The sequence below is a fragment of the Haliotis asinina genome, chromosome 2 (assembly GCF_037392515.1).
Source record: "Haliotis asinina isolate JCU_RB_2024 chromosome 2, JCU_Hal_asi_v2, whole genome shotgun sequence".
Classification (NCBI taxonomy): domain Eukaryota; kingdom Metazoa; phylum Mollusca; class Gastropoda; order Lepetellida; family Haliotidae; genus Haliotis; species Haliotis asinina.
In genome coordinates this window covers 92,700,841-92,722,750 of record NC_090281.1, presented here as the reverse complement: position 1 = coordinate 92,722,750, position 21,910 = coordinate 92,700,841, and the positions used below count along the sequence as shown (strand labels likewise).

General features: G+C 39.0%; 1 protein-coding gene across 2 annotated transcripts; it reads left to right on the top strand.

The window, feature by feature from the left end:
• Positions 1 to 65: 65 nt before the first annotated feature.
• On the top strand, positions 66 to 19,176 carry LOC137274605 (alpha-N-acetylgalactosaminidase-like). Of its 2 annotated transcripts, none has more exons than XM_067807886.1 (8): positions 66 to 143; positions 3,322 to 3,477; positions 6,218 to 6,392; positions 6,906 to 7,080; positions 7,315 to 7,397; positions 14,539 to 14,700; positions 15,657 to 15,854; positions 16,269 to 19,176. In XM_067807886.1, the coding sequence occupies exons 2-8, from the start codon at positions 3,329 to 3,331 to the stop codon at positions 16,527 to 16,529; spliced, it is 1,203 nt and encodes a 400-aa protein (XP_067663987.1). In that variant the 5' UTR covers positions 66 to 143; positions 3,322 to 3,328; the 3' UTR covers positions 16,530 to 19,176. The 2 variants fall into 2 exon arrangements, with proteins under 2 accessions (XP_067663987.1, XP_067663986.1); XM_067807885.1 differs by lacking the exon at positions 7,315 to 7,397 and adding an exon at positions 7,928 to 8,022 and having other exon boundaries at positions 72 to 143.
• The last annotated feature ends 2,734 nt before the right edge of the window (positions 19,177 to 21,910 follow it).

The window sequence follows — 21,910 nt, the reverse complement described above, 5'->3', positions numbered from 1 at the left end:
GGGTCACTGGCCGGAAAAGTTTACGGACATTGACGATGTTTACCGAGGAACTGGGAAAGTCATGTGATTGTCACATGAGTAAATCGAAGCGAAGGGTGTTACGTATGTTTTGGGAAGTCACCGGGAGATAGCGGTACACACACGTAAGTAATGCAGACGGCTATTGTATAAACGCTGGCGTGCTAGAGACAGATCTAAAACCCTGCATTTCCTTTATGATTTAAGCGTGCATTGTGTGCATCGGACATGTTCACCTGTCTGTGTTGTATTCGGCCAATTTCGAGAGAGAATCTTGATGATGATGTGGTTCTGTTGTCAGTCAGTTTTACCTTATGAGCTGTCAACCCAACGAGAATTCGTAATAAAATCGGGTCCCGTAGAGACCTTGCCCCCCCCCCCCTTTTTCCACACAATGACAGTACTTTAATTGCACATGAACACGACTCTCACAAATGTCAATGTGCACTCCAATGGGAACTGGGCATTCGAACACAACAGTTGTCAAAACGTTTGGGGGCAGACTTATACCCAGAAATTGGACAACCTTTACTTTACCACCTCGTGCCGAAACAACGTGATGACCCGTACCTATAGTGATCTGCTCTCATTGTCTGAGGATAAACTCTCTCTGCTTAGGTGACTGTGATATTAGCAACATGATCAAAAGGGCCCTATCAGAAGAGTTGGGAGTGTGTGTGTGCGTGCGTATGTGCGTACGTGCGTGAACCTTTGGTATAAGGGAAGTCTCTGTTTAAGTTTTTGAACATCAGACCTCAGACCATGTAATGATATATGTCATCTCCAATTAGAGTAAGGAGTGTTTTTGTTACATTTCCTCTGGGTTTCATCTCAACTGGGTTCAGGGTTCAACAACCCTGATGTCTTCCTGTGAGGATAAGTGTGCTGTGTAGTGGCCATTGCTGATTCCTCCCTCCCTCTCTCTCTCTCTCTCTCTGTGTGACTATATAAATTGCATGTGCATGCGAACACATATGTATGCTTGTGTGTAAATCCTGGTGACTCTTGGTATAAATTGTGCATGGGTGACCTCTGCCTCAACAGTTAATTATCGACCCAAGTATGTCTGAGGGCTGATATATGTTTTTATGGAGATGTCCTGCCTTGAATCAAGACTTAGTGAAAGAGTGAGTGAGTAAAGATTAATGCAATAGAAAAACTGGGCTATAGGTCACCAACAACATATTCAGCTCACCACACTAGGGACCATGAGGATTTACAGTGCCTTAGCTACCTACTTGGACCCTAGCTGAATGTTACTAACATTGTTAGTGAAGGAGATGCTGCTGCTTGTGTTTCTAATCATAACATAAGTATCAGATGAATCATTCTGCACTTTAATTGATCCTGCTTGCATCCATTTCTGTCCAGTGCTGTTGAAATGTTGTCCAATGCTTGTATTCAGTTTCATCTATATTTCGGTTTACTATTTTGATCCTGCAAAGTCATGTTATCCTAACAATGTGAGTAAATTATTTGAATCCTTGTGTTCGGATACTCTAACATGCCTCTGCATGGTCACTGCGTTTCTTATAGAGTTCCTTGTCAGCTGACTGTCACAGCTGGTGGCGTGGTTGTAAATAGCTGATGTTAATCGTGTTACTTGCTCACGGACTTCAGTATTGTAGTTGAAGCTGTTGAAGTAAGCTCCTTGGAGCTTGTTTGCTAATCCGTCAAAGACTTGAATATGTTCAAGAATAAGATATGTTAAAGTCCATTTTTGTAATGCAATACAAATTTGTAATTTGTCCATAGAGGTGGACCCAGATGTCTGAAAATGGTAGGCAGCACTGTTGCTTAGAAAGTCACAAAGTGACCTAACTGAACCTGAGGAAAATGGGATTTTATGAAATACATTCCGCATGTCTTATGTCTGTTTGGGTTCAGTAATATGTCAATTTATATTAATAACAATCAATAGGAAGTACAAATGATGAGGCTTATCTATATAAATATCGTGACAGTGGAAAAGCTTCTCGAGTAACCATGGTAACAACACACTGAATCTGTCTGTAGTGTGTCACAGTCAGTAGGGTCATCTCTCTGTAGTGTATCACAGTCTGTGGCGGATCTCTGTGTAGTGTATCACCGTCAGTCATCTTGATCATATCCATAGTTATCGAACAGTTGAACATGACTCAGCATTGCAATCTACATGTTTGTAGCATGCGATGTCATAAATGGTTGAGTGGCTATAAAATTGTTTTGGTAAAACAAATCAAAGGTTTAAGTGTTTGAAACAGTGACGTCCTCAGTAGAAAGTAGCTAGTGTGTTTGAAAATAAAAATTTTGAGCAATTGTTTCTTATTCAATTCATGCCAATGATAAATTGGTCTGATAAGTACCAGGACCTTTTAATGGTTGCAATAATCAACTTATTTTGTAAGTTGATTGTGATTGCATCACGTTCATGTTATTTCCCAGTACTGGTGTTAGTATCAGTGGAACCATGCAAGTTAACACTTACAACAGGCTCTTGTACAATGTCTTTGTCAAACCCATCCATAGAAAATTATGTATGTTTGTATGTTACTTATGTGAAGTAAAATTTCATGTCAAAGTGATCAGGTCTGCTAATTCATTTATACCATGTCTATGACCTGTTACAATATTTCATATACATTGATGTATAGAAACATAATATTGTGTCCATCATAGGTACCTTGTTACTTGCATGTTATACAGTGTTAATGTTGAATGTTATGAACATGTCAATGAAATGTTAAACATTATTGATCATTTCTGGTTTGTTCATTGTTTTTAAACATTGTTGACATTACTTCATTTATGCAAGAACCTTAACATGGAAAATGTCATTAGTTTGTGAACTGTTAGTAATTGGTATTTTTGTTCCAAGTTTGGAATATTTATTGGGATTTACTGCACACTTGGGGCCATGTTATCAATATCTGCTTCATGCCATTTTTGACATGGTGACACTGCTTAAAATGAAACAAATAGAAGTTCTTAGGAGTGAGTTGTTTTTATGCTGCATTTAGCATTATTTCAGGATTATCACGTGATAGACTTCAGAAATGGGCTTCACATATTATACCCATTTGGGGAATTGAACCAAGGACTCTAGCGCGATGAGTGAACGCCTTAACCACTATGTTACCCCACTGTCATATTAGGGCAAAGAATAAGTGGTTGTAGTAGTGATAGTACTAGTGGTGGTGGTAGTGATTGTTGTGCTGGTAGTTGTAGTACTGGTAGGACTGGTAGTACTGGTAGTACAAGTAGAAGTGGTGTAACATCCACATGAAGCGTCAATAACATCATAACGCTTTGCACTGCTTCCAGTTCAACAATGCACCAGTTCCTGTGTCTGCTGTTGCTGTGTGGGGTCGTGCATGGACTCAATAATGGCCTGGCCCGCACGCCACCCATGGGTTTCTTGTCTTGGGAGAGATTTCGCTGTAACTTGGATTGCAAGACTGACCCGGAAAATTGTGTCAGGTAATGTTCGCCACTCCATGTCCGTGGTTTTTAATACAGATCTTTCATGATTTCTAACATTTACCTGAAAGTAGAATTGGGTGGTTTAGATCCGAGCAGCTTCACAGCAAGAGACATTCAAAGATTGTGACCTGTGTAACAGTGTGTTATGCTGACACTAGTCACAGAATTTCAGGTTACAGGTAATAGGGATGAACACAGGTGGGATTGGAGTTGGTAAACTGAAGGTGTGAGGAATCCTTGTTAATCTGTGGTATGGTATCATTCTGGCAAGCAGTATGAAAAATAAAATGGTGTTAGTTCTGAATAGTACAAGCAGCACATACAAATACATTGCTGTTTACAAATGTGACGAATATAAATGCGTTTAAAATTTTAGTCCACTGGCAACATAAACAACCATGGTAACTCAGCATAGCAATCCTGTATAGCACTGTGGTTATCTTATGCCTGGTTCTTCACTCTCACCTGGTCAAGAATTAATGAAGGGTGGAAATGACCCATTGTCCGACGACCCAGTCCAGTGTATATTTTCTATCTGGAAAGCAAATTTATATATCACACTGTACTGATATCCAGTTGACTTTTCATTATATTTTAGAAATACAGTTCGTTACCACCATGTATAGTGTAATCAAGCACACTTTTGCCCTGAACTATTATAGTTAAAGAACTATAATAGTTCAGGGCATATTTATTACACTATAAATGGTGGTAGTATGAACTGTATTTCTTTTCTAAGATGCCATATTTAATAATTTCTAAGCCTAATTTCGATTAACCAGTGGCAGAAAACAAACCAACTTAAGAATCCTCGCACAGAAAACAAAACAACTTAAGAATCCTCACACAGGGCTAACTGATGCGCTGTTCTTTTGACGTGTCAGCCCCCAACGTTAAGACAAACGTTACTAGAAAAACAAATGATGAACAGTTTGATGAAGGTTTATGTTCGGGTTAAACATCTTCTCTACATCATTTTATTTACATCTGTGATTCTCTTAAACCATAAGACGACCGTCTAATTTCTACTACCAATGAAAGTTTAGATCAGTACTTTCAGCTGAAGCTGACTAGTCATGCGACATTCCACGATTGCATTGTGGGAATGTAAACATTGCGAACATTACCGTGTTTCTGTATAGTTTTGAGTCGAACTACGAGGCATTTTATCCTTCGGAAAACATTAACATAATGTTTCCACCAGTGATGCTAGCTGTTTGATGGAACTTCAAACCAAGAAACGGGATGTGACGAAGCAGTTTACTGTGGGAGGCTGTATGAGTCGATGGCAACTGACATCCATCGTGACGTCGGTTACATTGTGACGTAATGGAAAAAAGTTCGAAGGGGGCAGACTGGAATGGCGCAGCAACGTCAACACATTGCGACGTAATGCAAAAAGTGCACATTATCGTCTGAGGGATTTCCCGACCCCGATGGTTTTACATTGTCTACCAAAACTGAGGAGAAGTGCTTTTTCTATATACCGTCAACAATGGGTAATTACAGTGTAGATGATCATTTAATGAAGCATAAGAATAACTGAAGTGTGCGTAAAATTGATTTAATGACAGTAACTATAGGAAAGATACTTAACCTTGCTACCTTTGTCGACCAGGTGGTTGTGCGGTAGAGCATCTGCCTATGGATGAGAAAATTGCAGTTCCAATCCTGCTTCGGAAAACCTTTGTAGTGTGACTTTAATCTTGAACGGTAGTTTTCAATTGATTTCAAACACTCATGTATCAGTGAGTGAGTGAGTTTAGTTTTACGCCACACTATTCCAGCTATATGGCGGCAGTCTGTAGATAATTGAGTCTGGACCAGACAATCCAGGGACCAACAACATGAGCATCGATCTGCGCAATTTGGAACTGATGACATGTGTCAACCAAGTCAGCGAGCCTGACGACCCGATCCCGTTAGTCGCTTCTCTTCACAAGCATAGTCACCTTTTATGACAAGCATGGGTTGCTGAAGGCCTGTTCTCCCGTGGGACCTTCACGGGTCACACTCATGTATCATTTGAATGTTGATGTTCATATAAAATTAGGAAAAGTAAACCCTTGGAAGTGGTCTTACTAACAAAAAGTAAAACCTTGGAAGCAGTCTTACTAGCGAAAAGTAAAACCTGTCCCTCCAAAACAAAAAACTCAAATGCGGTTATTCTGGGAAAACAAGAGATGACCTAATATATAGTGAGAAGCACACTTTTGGTTTATATATGATTCTCCATAACTGTGACTGATCCACATAGCCTGCTGACAAGACGCCTGTGGTTCGTATGTAGCAGGTGTAAACAACATGGTCAGCAACTTCCTGGTAAACACTAACGCTGTTGACAGTTTCAAGATGTCAGACAACAGATTTATGATGTGTGTGAATAGCTTGTAGCAGGGTATAATTTCACACCCCACCCCATTATCAGAATTCTGCCAGAATTTACTGTTTCTGAGTTTGGCATGATGTTAGTAAACTTTTCAGAACTGTACCTGTGAGTCAGACCTGTTAACGTTTTATGTAGACCTGCATTCCTCTGGATTTCTGACCACATCAGATTGTTTTAAATGACTGTCTCATTTACTTTATTATTGTGGTCATTACACTTGCTTTGCTTAGCAGTCAGATGTACCATGTTTTTCACTTACAAATTGAATCCAAATGCTTATGACTGATAAATATTTCTCTTCATTGTATTTTTGTGTGTACTCATCGTGTCCTTCCTGTCTGTTGACAGTGAACATCTATATAAGTCCATCGCAGACGTGATTGTTGCTGAAGGTTATCGTGACCTTGGGTACGAGTATGTCAACATTGATGACTGCTGGCCTGCCGAGGATCGTGATTCGGAGGGTCGGCTGCAGCCCGACCCGGACAGGTTCCCTAGTGGCATGAAAAACCTGTCTCAGTATGTAAGTATCACATGTATTGAACCACAACATCAGGGTATAGTCTGTTTGCAGTGAAGACATACCGATGAATTTAACTTTAAACAAAAAAGTAAATCAAATAAAGTGAAAAAGTGAAATTAAGGGTGTACACACATTAAATGAAGAAACACCATAAAAAAGTGGGGTTGATGCTGATCATGAACCAGGAATAGGCTTCTCACATTATAGCCAAAACTGGGGTAGCCTAGTGGTTTTACCTTCCACTGGTCATACTGAAGACCTCGATTCGATTCTCCACATGGGTACAATGTCTCCTACCATGATTTGGCTGGAATATTGCGGAAAGTTGCTGGAAACCACACTGACTCACTTTAAATCCCTCCTCGCCATCAAACTGATCCATTGGTTTGGCTTCATGGCTGTCTGATAGTATGGCCTGTTTCTCACAATATCAATCACTGGATTGTCTTATCCATGTTCAGTTATTTACAAACTGCCATAACTGACCTGTATTGGAATATGCTGTCTGTTTAGATGCATTCAAAAGGGCTGAAGCTTGGCATCTATGAAGACTTTGGTAAAAAAACCTGTGCAGGCTACCCAGGGAGTGAATTCTTCCTCCGCACAGATGCAAACACATTTGCTGATTGGGAAATAGATCTCCTCAAGTTTGATGGTTGTAATTCTGATCCAAAGGATATGGACGTAGGTAAGTACCATCTCAATGAAAAAAAAATGTTTGAAACATTTATGCTGGCCTCATACACATTTTCAGCTAGCTACTTGTAAGGTCATGCAGGTTCCATGAAACAAAGCCTTTATATATGGCCTTTATGAGAACCAAATGTTTCTAAATATTGCTTGTGTTGTGATTAAACATATGTTGCAATGTTTTTGTCAGTGATCCCTTTGTTGAGCTGACATGTGTGTTTGGCCATCACAGGGTACCCGGTGATGAGTAAGTTCCTGAACCTGACCAAGCGACCCATGCTCTTCTCCTGCGAATGGCCACTCTATGATCATCAGGTTGGGCTTATCTACCATGCTGTGTCTCTTTCAGAAAATGCTCTCTTTCAGAAAATATACTCTTGCTGTGGTGTACAAACTGCTATAGCCTTGTATGAATGTCCATGATTAATCGGAACATTTACATGTGTTGTTCAAAGATATAGGAATAGTTACAGGAGCTATTCAGAACAGGGAGATTGAAACATGGAAATCTTGATGCATGTGGTCATATGTGACTTGTACTCATGAAAAGGAATTGCTGTCTTGACATCAGTACATGTAGCATGAAATGAGAAAAAATACATTAAAGTTATAATTTGACGTTGTTGTGCCACACAAGTCAGAATTTTGATTGGTACAAAGTGTGAGGAGGTAACAAAGTCATCCTTTTGAGTTAGCACATGGTGCTAATGTAATGTGATTTTCCACATGTCTTTGGACAAGACATGTTTCTGTTCCTGTTAGCGTATGGACAGGGCGGCTGCAGTAACTGCTGTAGTAGAGACTGTTGTTAGATCCAGACCCTCTTACATTAACTCATGCCCCAGGTTATTCCACCATGAGCAAGTTCCTGAATCTGACTACACGACCAATGCTGTTCTCTTGTGAGTGGCCTGGTTACCTGAGAGCTGTCGGAATCAAGGTAGGCCTGATAGAGGTTTGGCTTCCTGTTGGTGCCTGCTGGTGCCTGCTGGTGCCTGCTGCATGCTCTGCATGGGATGTTGTGTAAAACTGCTAAGTTTTAATGGGCTATGTTGCCAGTTGGTTATATATTCAGTGTGTTTCTGGTCAAGGGGTTGTTTATTCAACTGACTGTATTATCAAGGAGTTTGTGGTCAAGGATTTGTATATTCAGGGTTTTCAAGGTCAGTGTTTTGAAGCCTGTTGGATAGTGTATTGTTTTGAAGTCTGTTGGATGGTGTATTGTTTTGAAGCCTGTTGGATGGTGTATTGTTTTGAAGCCTGTTGGGTGATGTTTCAATGGATGTTCTGAAATTTGTTGGATGGTGTATTGTTTTGAAGCCTGTTGGATGGTGTATTGTTCTGAAGCCTGATGGGTGATGTATCAATGGATGTTTTGAAATTTGTTGGATGGTGTATTGTTTTGAAGCCTGTGGGATGGTGTATTGATCTGAAGCCTGTTGGGTGATGTATCAATTGATGTTTTGAAATTTGTTGGATGGTGTATTGTTTTGAAGCCTGTTGGATGGTGTATTGTTTTGAAATTTGTTGGATGGTGTATTGTTTTGAAATTTGTTGGATGGTGTATTGTTTTGAAGCCTGTTGGGTGATGTATCAACTGATGTTTTGAATTCTGTTGGATAGTGTATTGCTATTTTGAAGTATGTTGATGGTGTATTGTTTTGGAGCCTGTTGGATGGTGTATTGATGTTTTGAGGTCTGTTGACTTTGTGTTAGTGTTAATCTTTTGAAATCTTTCTGATGTTGTGTTTCTTAACAAATGATTAAGTATTGTTGAGTCTGTACTTAGTGAGATGAGTGAGTTTGGCTTTGCACACTTTGTCAGTATTCCTGATGTATCACTGACAAGTGACCAAGATAATGCTTCATGACCTGTGGCACTGTTTAGGACCATGCCTATGTAAGGACCAACACTACAACTTTAAGCCTCTGCCCCATGATCCTGGTTGACTACGTTAATAAATAGAGAAGACCAAACTCTGTCGTGTGTAATACCATATTTATGAAATGAGTGAATGGTTAGATGTCTAACGAGCGAAGTTGAGTTACATGCTGATACTATTAACGAGTTTCATAAATATGGTGTTACATGGGACATAGTTTAATATTTTGTTTATTACTGACCCAACATTAGCAAAATAATATCGAGCAAAGTACTTCTTTCCTAAGAATTCAGTGAGTGTGGTGACACTCAGCTTTCCGCAAGTCAAGCAAGGTCTAATACAGGTGTGATGGAGGTACTAGCATTGTGATGTCATAACTGTAAAAACACTTTGACGTCATACCTACAGCATCATGCGATGCTATTACAAAATTAGGAGATAAACATCATGTGTTGGCCAATTTCCGGGTGTTATTGAGTATTTGAAGCACGGGAATGCATTTGGAACCGACGGCGTGAGCCGGAGGTTTCAAATGAAATATTCCCGTGCTTCAAATACTCAATAACACCCGGAAATTGGCCAACACATGATGTTTATCGACATTGTAAACACAAAAGTAAACCAAAAGGGTTTTAGTGTCTGCACTCGTTTACATCGAATACGGACACAGCAGTGAAGTGCCATCAGCTGGCCGTTTCAGCTGGTTCCCATGGTAGCGTCTGGAGTTGCTCATTTGTGACGTCATTCTAACTTTACGTCACAATATGATTTGAATGACGTCACCACTGTTGATGACACAACAAAACAATTGTTTACGTGTCAATACGCAGTGAATAGTCTTTCAGTTTCCGGGAATCTAATACCATTTAATCATGTTTTTCAACCAATCAGATTACAGAACACAGTAACTTTTGGTTTACAATGTGTAACAACATTGTAAAATTATTAAACAGTGATATCTTCAATGGGTGACTAATAATGAATAGCAAGTGTTCATACTGAGTAGGTTTCTCACTTGTTGAGGTCATATATGGATAGACATAAAAATATAAAAAGTCGTTTTCAAATTGCTCCTCTGTGGGATTGTTATCCATTTTATGATTAGTTGAATCTGAGATGAAAGCAGCGTCTAAAAACTGTATTGTTTGTATTTTAGTAATGAAAGTTCAGATTGCAAAACCACTGTTCTTTAATGACTAGATTGGCTGAACATTCTTACACATTTCATGACAGTGATGCAGAGAAACTGACAGGTTTCACTTGGAACTGCTGCATGTTCCACTGGTTAAGTGTGTTGCTTCATGTCTGTTCTACAGGCTACATTTTGATGGATACTTATCTCAACCAGACATGACGACCTTTTCTGTTCTCCTGTAGTTGGCCTGCTTACGTTGTGGGCACTTTGAAACAAGTGGTCAGTAGCTTGCATCTTGCAGCTTTCAACTCTTTCTATCTAATGTGCACTCATGCGAATCTGTCAGAGAAGGTTGCTTGGTCCTAGAATATCGTAAGAGTTACTTTAGCTTACGAGTGAGCCTCAGGTGTTGACAGTGTATAGTTTGACTGACCGTGTGTCATTGATGATGATGTAGCTGAAGAACCACACCAGTTAAATGTGGTAATATGAGGGTCCTGTAAAGTACTGAAATAGAGTAGTAACACTGCCATTGGAGAAGAGGGCATGTAAATAATGACAAATTAAGTCTTTGAATGTCATTTAGAAGTGAAAGTACATAAGAATGAAGATTTTATGGATATCAACTTCTTTATGAGAGAACACAACGTTTCGGAGTTAATCACCTGATGAAGGAGTAAGCATTAACTCCGAAACGTTGTGTTCTCTCATAAAGAAGTTGATATCCATAAAATCTTCATTCTTAATGACAAATTAACCAGCTTTTTTTTGCGGGACTAAATTCTAGTGTTGATATTGAGAACATGCTGAATTTGAGTGCAGCCTGTTTTGAGAGCTTCCACTGTATTGTCTTCAAATATATGCTTATTTGTTTGCCTGTGCAAGTTAATGAGGTCTTTAGTATGTTTTCCTGTGCTAGTTAATGAGGTCTCTAGCATGTTTACCTGTGCTAGTTAATGAGGTCTCTAGTCAACTGGAACTATGTAAACCATAAAACAAAGCGACATTTTAGGATCTTTGGTTTGCCTCGGGTCTAATTCTCATGAAATTAGATCTTCAGTATTGATATGGCACGCTAGAGGTCACCTCTGTTTGTGGTTGTCACAGGGGAACTAATGTATCTGGCAAAAGGTGTTGCACCTTAAAGCCAGTGTGTGAAATATTTTCCAAAGTTTGCTAGCCAGTCGGGCTAGCTATGCCTGAATGTTTCTAATCCACAACATTATTCACTAGCCTGAATTTGAATGTAGAAACTGAGCAAAATATTACTGGAAAGTAAAGTACCATAAGGCCATAATCTTGCATGATTTAAAGGGAACTATAACTTAACACCTTTGAGATTGGGATATATTTAAATAATGACCCCATGAAAAGTGAAGTGCCAGTTGTGCCAGGAGATTTACTAACCACAGGCTCGAGGGCTGGTGGGTATTTCGCATGCTGCCTATAGCTTCTTGGTATGAGTTAGCATTGACTTCAGACAGACATTATATTCTGTATCTCAGAAAACTATAAGTGTGGAGTATATATATTTTTTGACTGCCATCTTACGTTGTTGTGGAGATCTAATGCACCATGTATGTTTTGAACCCTGGGGCATCTACACTTAAAAGGGAGTTCTATTGAAGTACATGCTTATTGTCAAATTCATTTGTTCAAATCCACATTTCTAAATCAAGGTGGTAAATATGTATACTGAAAAGTCTGACATCCATTAGGATGAAGGACCTTGACTTTCTTCATTTAGAACCGGAGTTTAGTGTTCACCTAGGATGTATCTGACACAAGCTGTAATAAAGTTGTCTTCAGGTCACACAAAGATATCGTGTTGGAGTGAAGACCATGATAGTATGGAGTCAGAAAACTTTAGAGACCAGCATCACTATATGCTCTCCCAACAGACTGATCCAACACTAACATGATATGATTACAATGATGCAACTTACTCACTCACTCTTACCTGAGTCAGGTCAGGTGAGTCAAGGACACACTGTCATTTGCACTGTCGTATCTACTGCATAGTGTATAACAGGTTAATAACCTAGTCATATAATGGTGTTATCAAGGTGTCAAGATGAACTGTTGAGTGTTGTCCTTGGAGTATGTTGTTGCCCTAATGTTTTTCTGGTTTCTGATGTGACTGACAACAGCTATGACGTTCAGGATGATATATCAACATTGACCTCAGCCAAGATGTAGCCTGTATCTGCATCTGTACTCAGCCTTGTTGATATGGGATCACTGTTGTCCTAGTTATCAACAGTGTTGCAATTTGATGTCTATAGTCACGTCTCACACCAGAAACCAGTTATTGTTTTGATTTATCTAGCTCTATTGCATCATTACCATTCTGGTCTTTTGACTGCAATCACTCCAGACTAATCCTGTGAATTGTTAACAGAAGCTTTATTCTCTGTTAACATACACAGCTTGTTGTCAAGATAATCAGCATGTTAGAAAGCAACTGACTACTTTGATGTATGTGCTTGGGTCAGTATCAGCTTTTTAGTTCCATCTCGAACACCGAAGTTGTGTGGTAACCTAGTAACTATGACTCATGTAGCTATTGTCTGTTAGCATTCAACACGTTACTGGTCAGTAGGACTGTAGTAATGCATCAAACTATCAATGGATTTCAATTTGTGAGTCTCCAATAGAAATTAATCAGTGGTAGAAATGAAAAAACTATTGATTTCTCTGTAGTATGTGTGACTTTTGATAGTTTAATAATTGACTTCAGTTGAGATGTGTGCACCACAAAGACAGGAAGTACAGGAGTTCTTTGGCCTCACAGACTTGCAGCTTCATTAAGTTTTGAATGTTTAAATAAGAGAAACCGATACTACTTCAACTCATTTTTTGCAATGGCATTGCAACCAATAGTCACAACAGAGTCTGGCTATCACAATAGATGTTTCCCCTGCAATAGTCACCCCTACTGGACAGCGTCTCTGCATGTTGGTTTACACTAAAGTGTTACACACCTGAGCTGCCTCCCTGCACACTTTCTTCCCATATAAAGACTACCCACTGATATGACATGAAGACTGTTCAAAGTAATGTTGAACACAACTCCCTCACTCACTCACTCTCGCTGAGACATGCTGTGGATGGGTAAGGTGAAGGATAGGCCAGGGGTTAATTATGTCCTCTGGCATATTGTGGGATCAGTGTACAATGAAGTGTGTGATGGAAACTCTCAAGGCATATTTCCATATGATCAGCCATTTTCTTTATGCTAAGATGCTGCGATTGACTGGCTAAAGGCATATCCCAAATGTTAATGTATTTTGTTTTATATCATAGAAGAAGGAGCCACTTTGTTGTGACAGGGAAGTTACTGCCTCAGGAATGTTTGCTTCACAACCTTTTGGAAGTTCAGCTATTGGTGGAAAGCTTTTGCTTGGTTCTATTATGTGTTTCTTTTCACTGTGTAGCATCTCACAACACAAACACAATCTCAAGGGTTTAATTCCCTCACCCTTGATGACGTTTCTTGATTTGTGCAACATCTTACCTAGGCCTGTTGCTTTCACAAGTGAGGTTTATGACTGAAACTGGCATCAGGAGGGCTTGTCACAATACTTTTGAAATGTTGTCGACATCAAAATGGCTTCCTCGTGTTTCCCATTATAATAAGGGACTGGCTTGATAGAAGTGCAACAGTGTTTATAGCAGGCCAATCTTTGGTGTAGGTGATATTGCTAAAAGCAGTGTAATACCACACTCACTCACTGTTTAAGGTAGGGTTAACCCAAAATGAGTCATTGAAATTTCACTTATTTGTGTCTATTAATTAGTCTGTATTGTAATGTGAATATGTGTTAGCTTAACTTTCTTATTTAGATGATGTGTTTGTGTAGATTTATTTCATGTTTATCTGTGGTATTACTATACCATATATAGTATATATGTAATGAATGTATGAAACATTATATGTTACTATGTGACTGAGATATCGCTGATATGATGTAAAGTTTCAACAAATCATTTTGCCCACCTCACGGTCACCTCAGTTCAGTTTCATGTACTTGCTCATGGTGTTACCTTGCTGCATGAAGTCAAAGCGCTGTATGTGTGTTAGTGCTAGGGAAAGGAACCAGAATGGGTGTTAGTGAAACATGGAAGTGTTATTAACACACTCTGACTCAAGTTTTCAAATATATAGTAAATGTATCCAAAAATCTAAAATACAATCAAAGATGATTGACCCCTGTTGTATGCATCATTAGATTTTCCAAAAATTGATTGAAATAGCAATGGGAGACATATATCGATGTCACATGTGATTTAATGTAATATGGTATTTGTAGTGGTCTGCTCAATATTTTCAGTGGTTGTTGCTGCACAGTATATTAAAATCACAGGTGCTGTATCTGTTAAATGATGAATTGTGCCATGATATCAGATCAATGTGAAATATATTTTGTCCGTGCAGCCCAACTACCAAGCCATCAGAGAAAATTGCAACATCTGGCGCAACTACAACGACATTCAGGACTCCTGGGACAGTGTCCTCAGCATCATCAACTTCTATGGCCAAAATAAGGGCAACTTTGCTGCAGTCGCAGGCCCTGGTGGATTTAATGACCCTGATGAGGTATGACATCTGATTCACAGCATCTAATACAGTATACGGTATACTAGTAGTATACGATGAGGGATTTGGGTGGGAGATTTCTTGTACGTTAAGGAAAAAGGGATAATCGATCTGTATTCGTTTTTAACAAAGACAACCATGTGTATCCATTTTTAATAAGGACTACGCTTTTTAGTTATCTTACAAGTTTTCACTTGTTGTTTATATCAAACTGTAGTTTAAGAGCTCCTAGCATATGGTTGTCAGGATAATGATTGCGATGTTGACCCACATGATAGTTCCACATGAATGTCCTTGGGGTTTGAATTCTGTCATTGAATTTCAGCCAGTCAAAATTAGATACCAACTTACACTTACTGTCAACTGTGGGATTATTAACGTTCTTCTGATCCTTCTCGGTTATGTGCTGATTCCAACGGTGAAACTATAACTGACAGTCAGTCTGTAAAAGAATCGGAACTATCAAACAACATGGAGAAGTTACAGTTCTAAACAGTTCTAAAATTAACTGTGTTTACAAATCAAGCAAAAATATTACAATGGCAGTTATAGAGTGGCAGTATTAATTCAAAGGCAGTATGACATTAAAACGGAGTATGGTGATAATGAACAGTGTGGCTAGTTGTCACATCATTGGAACAGTGGTCAAGCTTCTAACATAGGTCCAGACTGAGAATTTAGGATGAAAAATGGTACCTTCCAGAATAGACCCAGAAATATTGACACCAGTCTTGTCCTCCAGTCAGAATATAGTTGCAGGCACACCACTGCCTTCTACCTAATCGTATTGGAAATGATTTAATACAAATGCAAAAGTGTTTTCCAGACACTGCCACAGAACACTATCCAAAATGGTAAGATCTGCAGATTATGTAATTAGTAACTGTGAATATATTGTACTTGATGTCTGTACGTACTTTCTAGTATAAGTTTTAACACTCAGAGATGTGTTTCAGCTCATTGTTGGAGATTTCGGCCTTAGTTACTACCAGCAGAAGGCGCAGTTTGGAATGTGGGCCATGTTGGCGTCGCCATTATTTATCTCAGCAGATCTTCGCAACATCAAACCTGAGTTCAAGGCCATCCTGCAGAATAAAAGAGTCATCGCCATCAACCAGGACCCTCTAGGTGCCCAGGCCACCCGACTGTATGAGGTGAGACTTGAACAGAAAGTTGTTGGGCTCTTGTTTTGGGATGTTCACTAACATAGTGTGAAGTTACGCCAAAAACACCTGCTGCTGCTATGCCTGCTGCAGGGATGGATCCAGAGGGGATGGCTGGTGATGGTGAGTGGTGTGTGTGTGGGGAGTGGTCTTGCAGGGGTGCACATACCCTTCTCCCCCCAAAATATTGTCCCTGATGAGCATTTCCCACTGATCTTTGGACTAAATGATTTACATCCAGGAGTTAATATTGACAACATGTTACTATAACATTTTACAGTAAGATGTTAGTTTTACATTTATCTCTTTCTTTGGTGATATCAACAGATGCACTTAAAATATTGAAATCAGGGGATAAACCCTGCAAGCCACAGTCCTGTAGCTAACTCTGTGCTCCCGTTGCAGGCAGGTCCAATTCAAGTATGGCTGAAACCACTGGCAGTCAATGGAACATATGCTGTTGCCATTCTCAACACTGACAATCAGGGGATGCCGACGAAGGTCACTCTGACGCCAGCGCAGATCGGTGTGCCAAACCCTAATGGCATCAACATCACTGAGACATTTGATAATGTCCATGTAGGTGCATTTAAACCTGGCCAAAACTTCACCATCCCTATCAACCCAACAGGGATCTTCCTTGCTAGTGTTGTGCCCCTGTCATAATGAGTGACGAATGTTCTAGGGCTGCTATGAATCCTCTAGGAGGTGAATATGATACATAACTTGAATCTTGGGTAATGAATGGAATATTCTAATGTGAATGGAATGTTGAGTAACAGATGGAATATTGGGTAATGAATATGAATATCTTGTTGAGATGAATAACAACCAACTTCAAGTAAAAACAAAATTTCAAGAATATTTGATTCGGAAGATTGTGAGTAATGAATTGAAGTCATGAAGGATATAGTTTGATTCACTGACTGTGTGAGTCATATCAGTCCTAGAATCTGCGACCAATATGTGCAATCATGTATGAGTGTATGAGGCTGTAACATGCTCATGAGAAAATACTTAATGCTCCACGTGTGCTGTGTCACAGCACAAAATATACATTGACGTAAAATGTCATGATTCCAGATTAGCTGATTGATTTGAGTGTATTTCTTTGCCATAATTCCAACTTTGATAGACTGTTTCACAGAGAAAATATGCATGTACATTATCAGGAAGTTTTAGACTTGTTGACTGGAAGGTTAATCCCTAATCAAATATGTTGAGTACCACTGACTGTGAGTTATTTTGTGATATTTATGTCTGACAGCTGTACATTTTAGCATTGTCTTTATATATAAGAGGTTTTACTATGTGTATAGTCTATGTTATATTTTCATATAAGGATGTGCTGTCCTAACAGAAAGGGAGACACAGAAGTCAACGAAGATGTGAATATTTTAATCATTGTCCATGCATAAGTGTTATTATATTTGTAATCAAATTATTGTACAGTTACATCAAATCAGTCTGACGTGTCTAGTCACATTCAGCACGCAATCCTCTTGAGAATGTCATATGACAGTAAATCCATTCACTAAGGTATGTTATGTCCTAGATGCCCAGAACATGTGTTTGAACACCAGGACATCTTGATGATATATTTGTATGTAAGAATCCTATTTACATGATATGAAACCACAGTGTGACTCCTAGTAGGAAGCTGTATATATTTACTGCTGTGGACCGGACAAACTTGAACATTCCATTACTGCCACAGCTAACATCCTTCCTTTGTCATTTGTTCAACATTCAGTCATCATGCTTTGAAATAACGTTTAGGAAGACTTTCATCATCATGCCATGTCATGTTTTCAATGACAGATCTCTGAATTAAATCAGCAGATCACACATTATGTTAATGTTGGCCTGTTTTCTTTAGGACTGAACATGTACAGGACTCAACTGTTACGAATATTTCAACTAAGTTGGCGTTTTTGGATATGTGTTTGCTGTTAGAGGTGGCTGTATATGTTTCAAGGTGCATTGTAATGATCATTGAAGTCTTATCCTCTACTCTGTTATGATGGGGCTTTGGGTACTAGTATGTAGCCTATTGGTTAAAGCGTCCACTTGTCATGATGAAGACCTGGGTTTGAATATTGTTAAAAACAGCGTAAAACTAAACTCACACTGTGATGCCTCTTTGAATGAAAATCAGAGACCTCAATCTGACATGTCCAACTTTGTTATCAGCCAGTCAGCACTGAGTGACGGCATTCGGACCGTCACATAGATTTCTGAATGTAAGGATGTGGCTTGAGAGTGAGTGAGTTAATTACTTGTATTTTACGCTAAGGTTACCAATATTTTAACAATATCATGGTGATTGACACCGGATATGGGCTTCACATATGGTACTCATGTGGTGAATGGAACATGAGCCTTCATCCGATGAGAGAATACTTGAACCACTGGGCTACCCTACCACCTCAGGGCCTAATACAGAGGGATATCATATCTGAATATAAGTTCTGAATTTGGTGAGATTGCACATGTTGTTGGTATTGTTATATGTGGATGTGCCCTTCTCAGTCTGTTCAGAAATGCAGTTTGCATGGCACATAGTAAGGTTTTAACTGCATTCAGAGCAGTGTGACCTATCTGTATTGAAGTTTAAGGCACACTGATTCAACTATACATAATATACATATCGACTGAACCTACTGCTTGTGTTGATACAGCACCACTGATATTTGATATGGTTAATTTACATTATTAACATGAATCAATTCGAGACTTTCAATGCTGTTAATTTGATACTGTACTGGAGAAATCAACAATGTTGATGGCATCTACTTCTGATGTAACCAGCAGTTACTGAACAATGATGCTGTCAGGATCACATTGATGATGTCTTGGATTCTGACACATGAATGATATGAGCTACATATATTGTGTGAGTGAGGAACTTTCACTATCATTTTCAAAGCAGTCAGTAGAGTTTGATTGCATCAACCACAGATTGTTGATATCCAGTTCTTTGTTTCAGAATTTGTAAACTTGAATGGTGAAGTTTCAAGGCATACATGACATTTGACATTACATTAAGCTATATAGTGACAGGAGGTACAGATACTGTTCAAAAGAAGTTAAGAACACAGATTCATTCATAATTACCACAGGCATTGGTCAGGGCATTTCAGTTTTACTATACTCATAGACTTTTGTGTTCTTCAATTCTTTTGAGTAGTATATCTGTATTTGCAACTAACATTGGTTGCATTTAATTATGTGTGCATATTTACAGATTTTATATGTACACAATATGTTTAAATGTCATCTCCTTTCAAATAAAATGAAATGTCTCTTATGCCTTGTGGTTGTTTGTGTTTGTGGTGTATACAGTTTGAAATACCGTTGTAAATAGGGGACAGTTGTTGCAAATAGGGGACAGTCGTTGCAAATAGGGGACAGTTGTTGCAAGTGGGGGCCAACGTAACAACAGATTTGCCATCTATAATTCATTCTGACAAAATATTATAAGTCTGATCACTAAATTCTTTTGCCTTTTATGATACACTCATTTGCAGCTCAAAAAGTGATTATGTCGGTTGGGTTACTTAATGTTCTGTATAAAGCCATGTTTAAGGTAACTATTGAGTAAATTAAGAATTTATGCTTGAACTTCCTGTGAACATATGACAATATGATATTGTGTTAAACTACTTGAACTTGTGTTCAAGATTCCAGGGATTCGCAAGTACCCCACCCCCTCATACAGAGAGCATAGGGGCTTGTAAAGGTTAGGGTCAAGTTACTATTGTCACTACCAATGCTACTGGGACCTTGACACTGTAGGAAAGAATATATGTAGTGCTAAGGCCACAGCTGTGATAACGTGCATTTAGGCTTTGGTTATTATTTTGGATAATTTACGAACTATTTTTCTGTCCACCATGGGGGCATGGTGGGCGAGCTGGCTAAGGCGCCAGGCTAGTGATCCAGCGAGGTTGAGGTTTCGGGATCGAGCCCACCTGTGACCGGGTGTAAACACCTTGGAGTCAACTTTGTGTGCAGACTCTTTCAGTGTTGTCACAACCCCTAGTGTACAGTACACAACCCTGTGCACTGAAAAGAACCCACGAATCCGTTGGTATATGACCAGATGGTGGCCACATAAACACGTGCATACACCTAGTTGCAGGTACAGCAACGTGCAGTAAACTTGGACAAAGTGCTGTGACTATGTGTCCCAGTCCACCCAGCTGTCAATTGGGTACCTCGTTAGGATGAGAGAGCCACAATAAACTCGGTGCGCCTAGTGGCAGCAAGAGTTGTATACTCCCCAGGGAGCTGAGATTGAAATACGATGTGCTGTTGAGATTGACATCCGGTGATGGAGGGAAAAAATACAATGTAGCGCTTTGAGCATGCTTTATGTGTGGAATTCAGCGCATTATAAATACACATATTATTATTATTATTATAACCATTTTAGAGTCAAGATGGTTGTGTAACAGCCTTGTGTCCTCGGTGGTCCTCCTGCCAATTTCGCACCTGCAATTCAACTGTACCACTTGTGCAAATGTGGAATGTATATGTTCTCGAATCATTCAGTCAAGTCATTCAGATGCTGCATTGCACATACTCACTTTTGATAACACAAATACTCAAAACACAGATTTTATCGCACTGTCATTAACAATACATAAACTCCCAAATATGCTGTCTGTCTAACAGTCCCTAAACAATAAAAGTTTCTCTTTTGCTCAGTGAAATACAGTGAAATACAAGACCCTAAATTGAGCAGTTCAAGATTTTCTTCATCTTCAGGATTTCACTTCGTCTCCTTTTCAATTTATATACGTACCTACCTTTTTTATCAAAAAAGATTATTTTTGGAACTACGTTAAAAGGTAATCAACAAACAATATGGTGGACACATTTCCTGTTTGGGAGATGTATATTTATTAACGACTAAACACAGAACAAGCTAGGTGTACAATGTTTGTTATTTGCAGTGAACGCTCTACACTAGAATACATGAATGCTTTCCTCATGCGCCCAAAAATATGGATCAGTAACATTTGAAAATAGCCTGTTTATTTTGTTAAAATATCTTACATTTATATCTATAGGCATAATGACAAAAAAAACCCGTTTTTCGCAGAGGTACGGTACATTTTGTTAGTCTGCCTCCCCCAAAGACAGGACTGGTCGCGTAGCAATCAATATAATGAACCAAACCCCAAATTCAATCATCAGCTACCTTTGACAAATGCTTTGCGAACCAGGGCGATGCTGCAAAATTTGAAAGTATTGTTGACCCATGAATGCCCGCAAATTGAAATTACATAAACAGCTCAGTGAATCAGCCTAAGTAAATTTCACTGTTTCTGTGGCAAAGTATGTGGAACGTTTTGGTCTATGTAATACCACGCCTCTTGGTGATGTACAGTCGTTTTAGTTTATCGATTTAAAAAGTTTCATTGTAGACATGTTGCCCAGTCTCGTGATTCACCACTCATGTGATGTTGTCAATGGCCTTCAATGGTTGTATATGTCGATAAACACTACTTTGTTTCTCTGTTAGAAAAGCCATTCGTCAATGACTGGGCGGAAGGGCAGCTCTTGGTGGTTAAAACCAGGGAGACTATATATATACTATATCCCAGTGTTAGGAGTTTTCGACGGTATAACGCAAAAACGTAATTTTTATCTTTAATATCATTTTAAGTTTGGATTTTGCTAACCTTGAATGATAAAGGTATCTTCATCTATTTCACAAAAAAGTGTCTTGTGGTTCCAACAAAAATAGCGTTTATAACATCGTAACGGCGAAACTGCAGTCGCTTGTCACATTTGGGTATTTTTGTAGGTGTTTTCGACGGTGAGCCAAACTTTTCCCTCCGCACTTCGAGAGAGTATATTGATCACGTGGCTTCTTGTTTCAAACATAACCTGTCACTAGCAGACGACTGATCTTGTTGAATTTTGCTCGCTATTTTTTGTTATACAGGCAATTGATTTTGCATCTGAAGTGGTATTAACGATCGAGGGTAAATAATATTGTTGTTCATTTGCTCTTTACATAACTTAATTTCTTG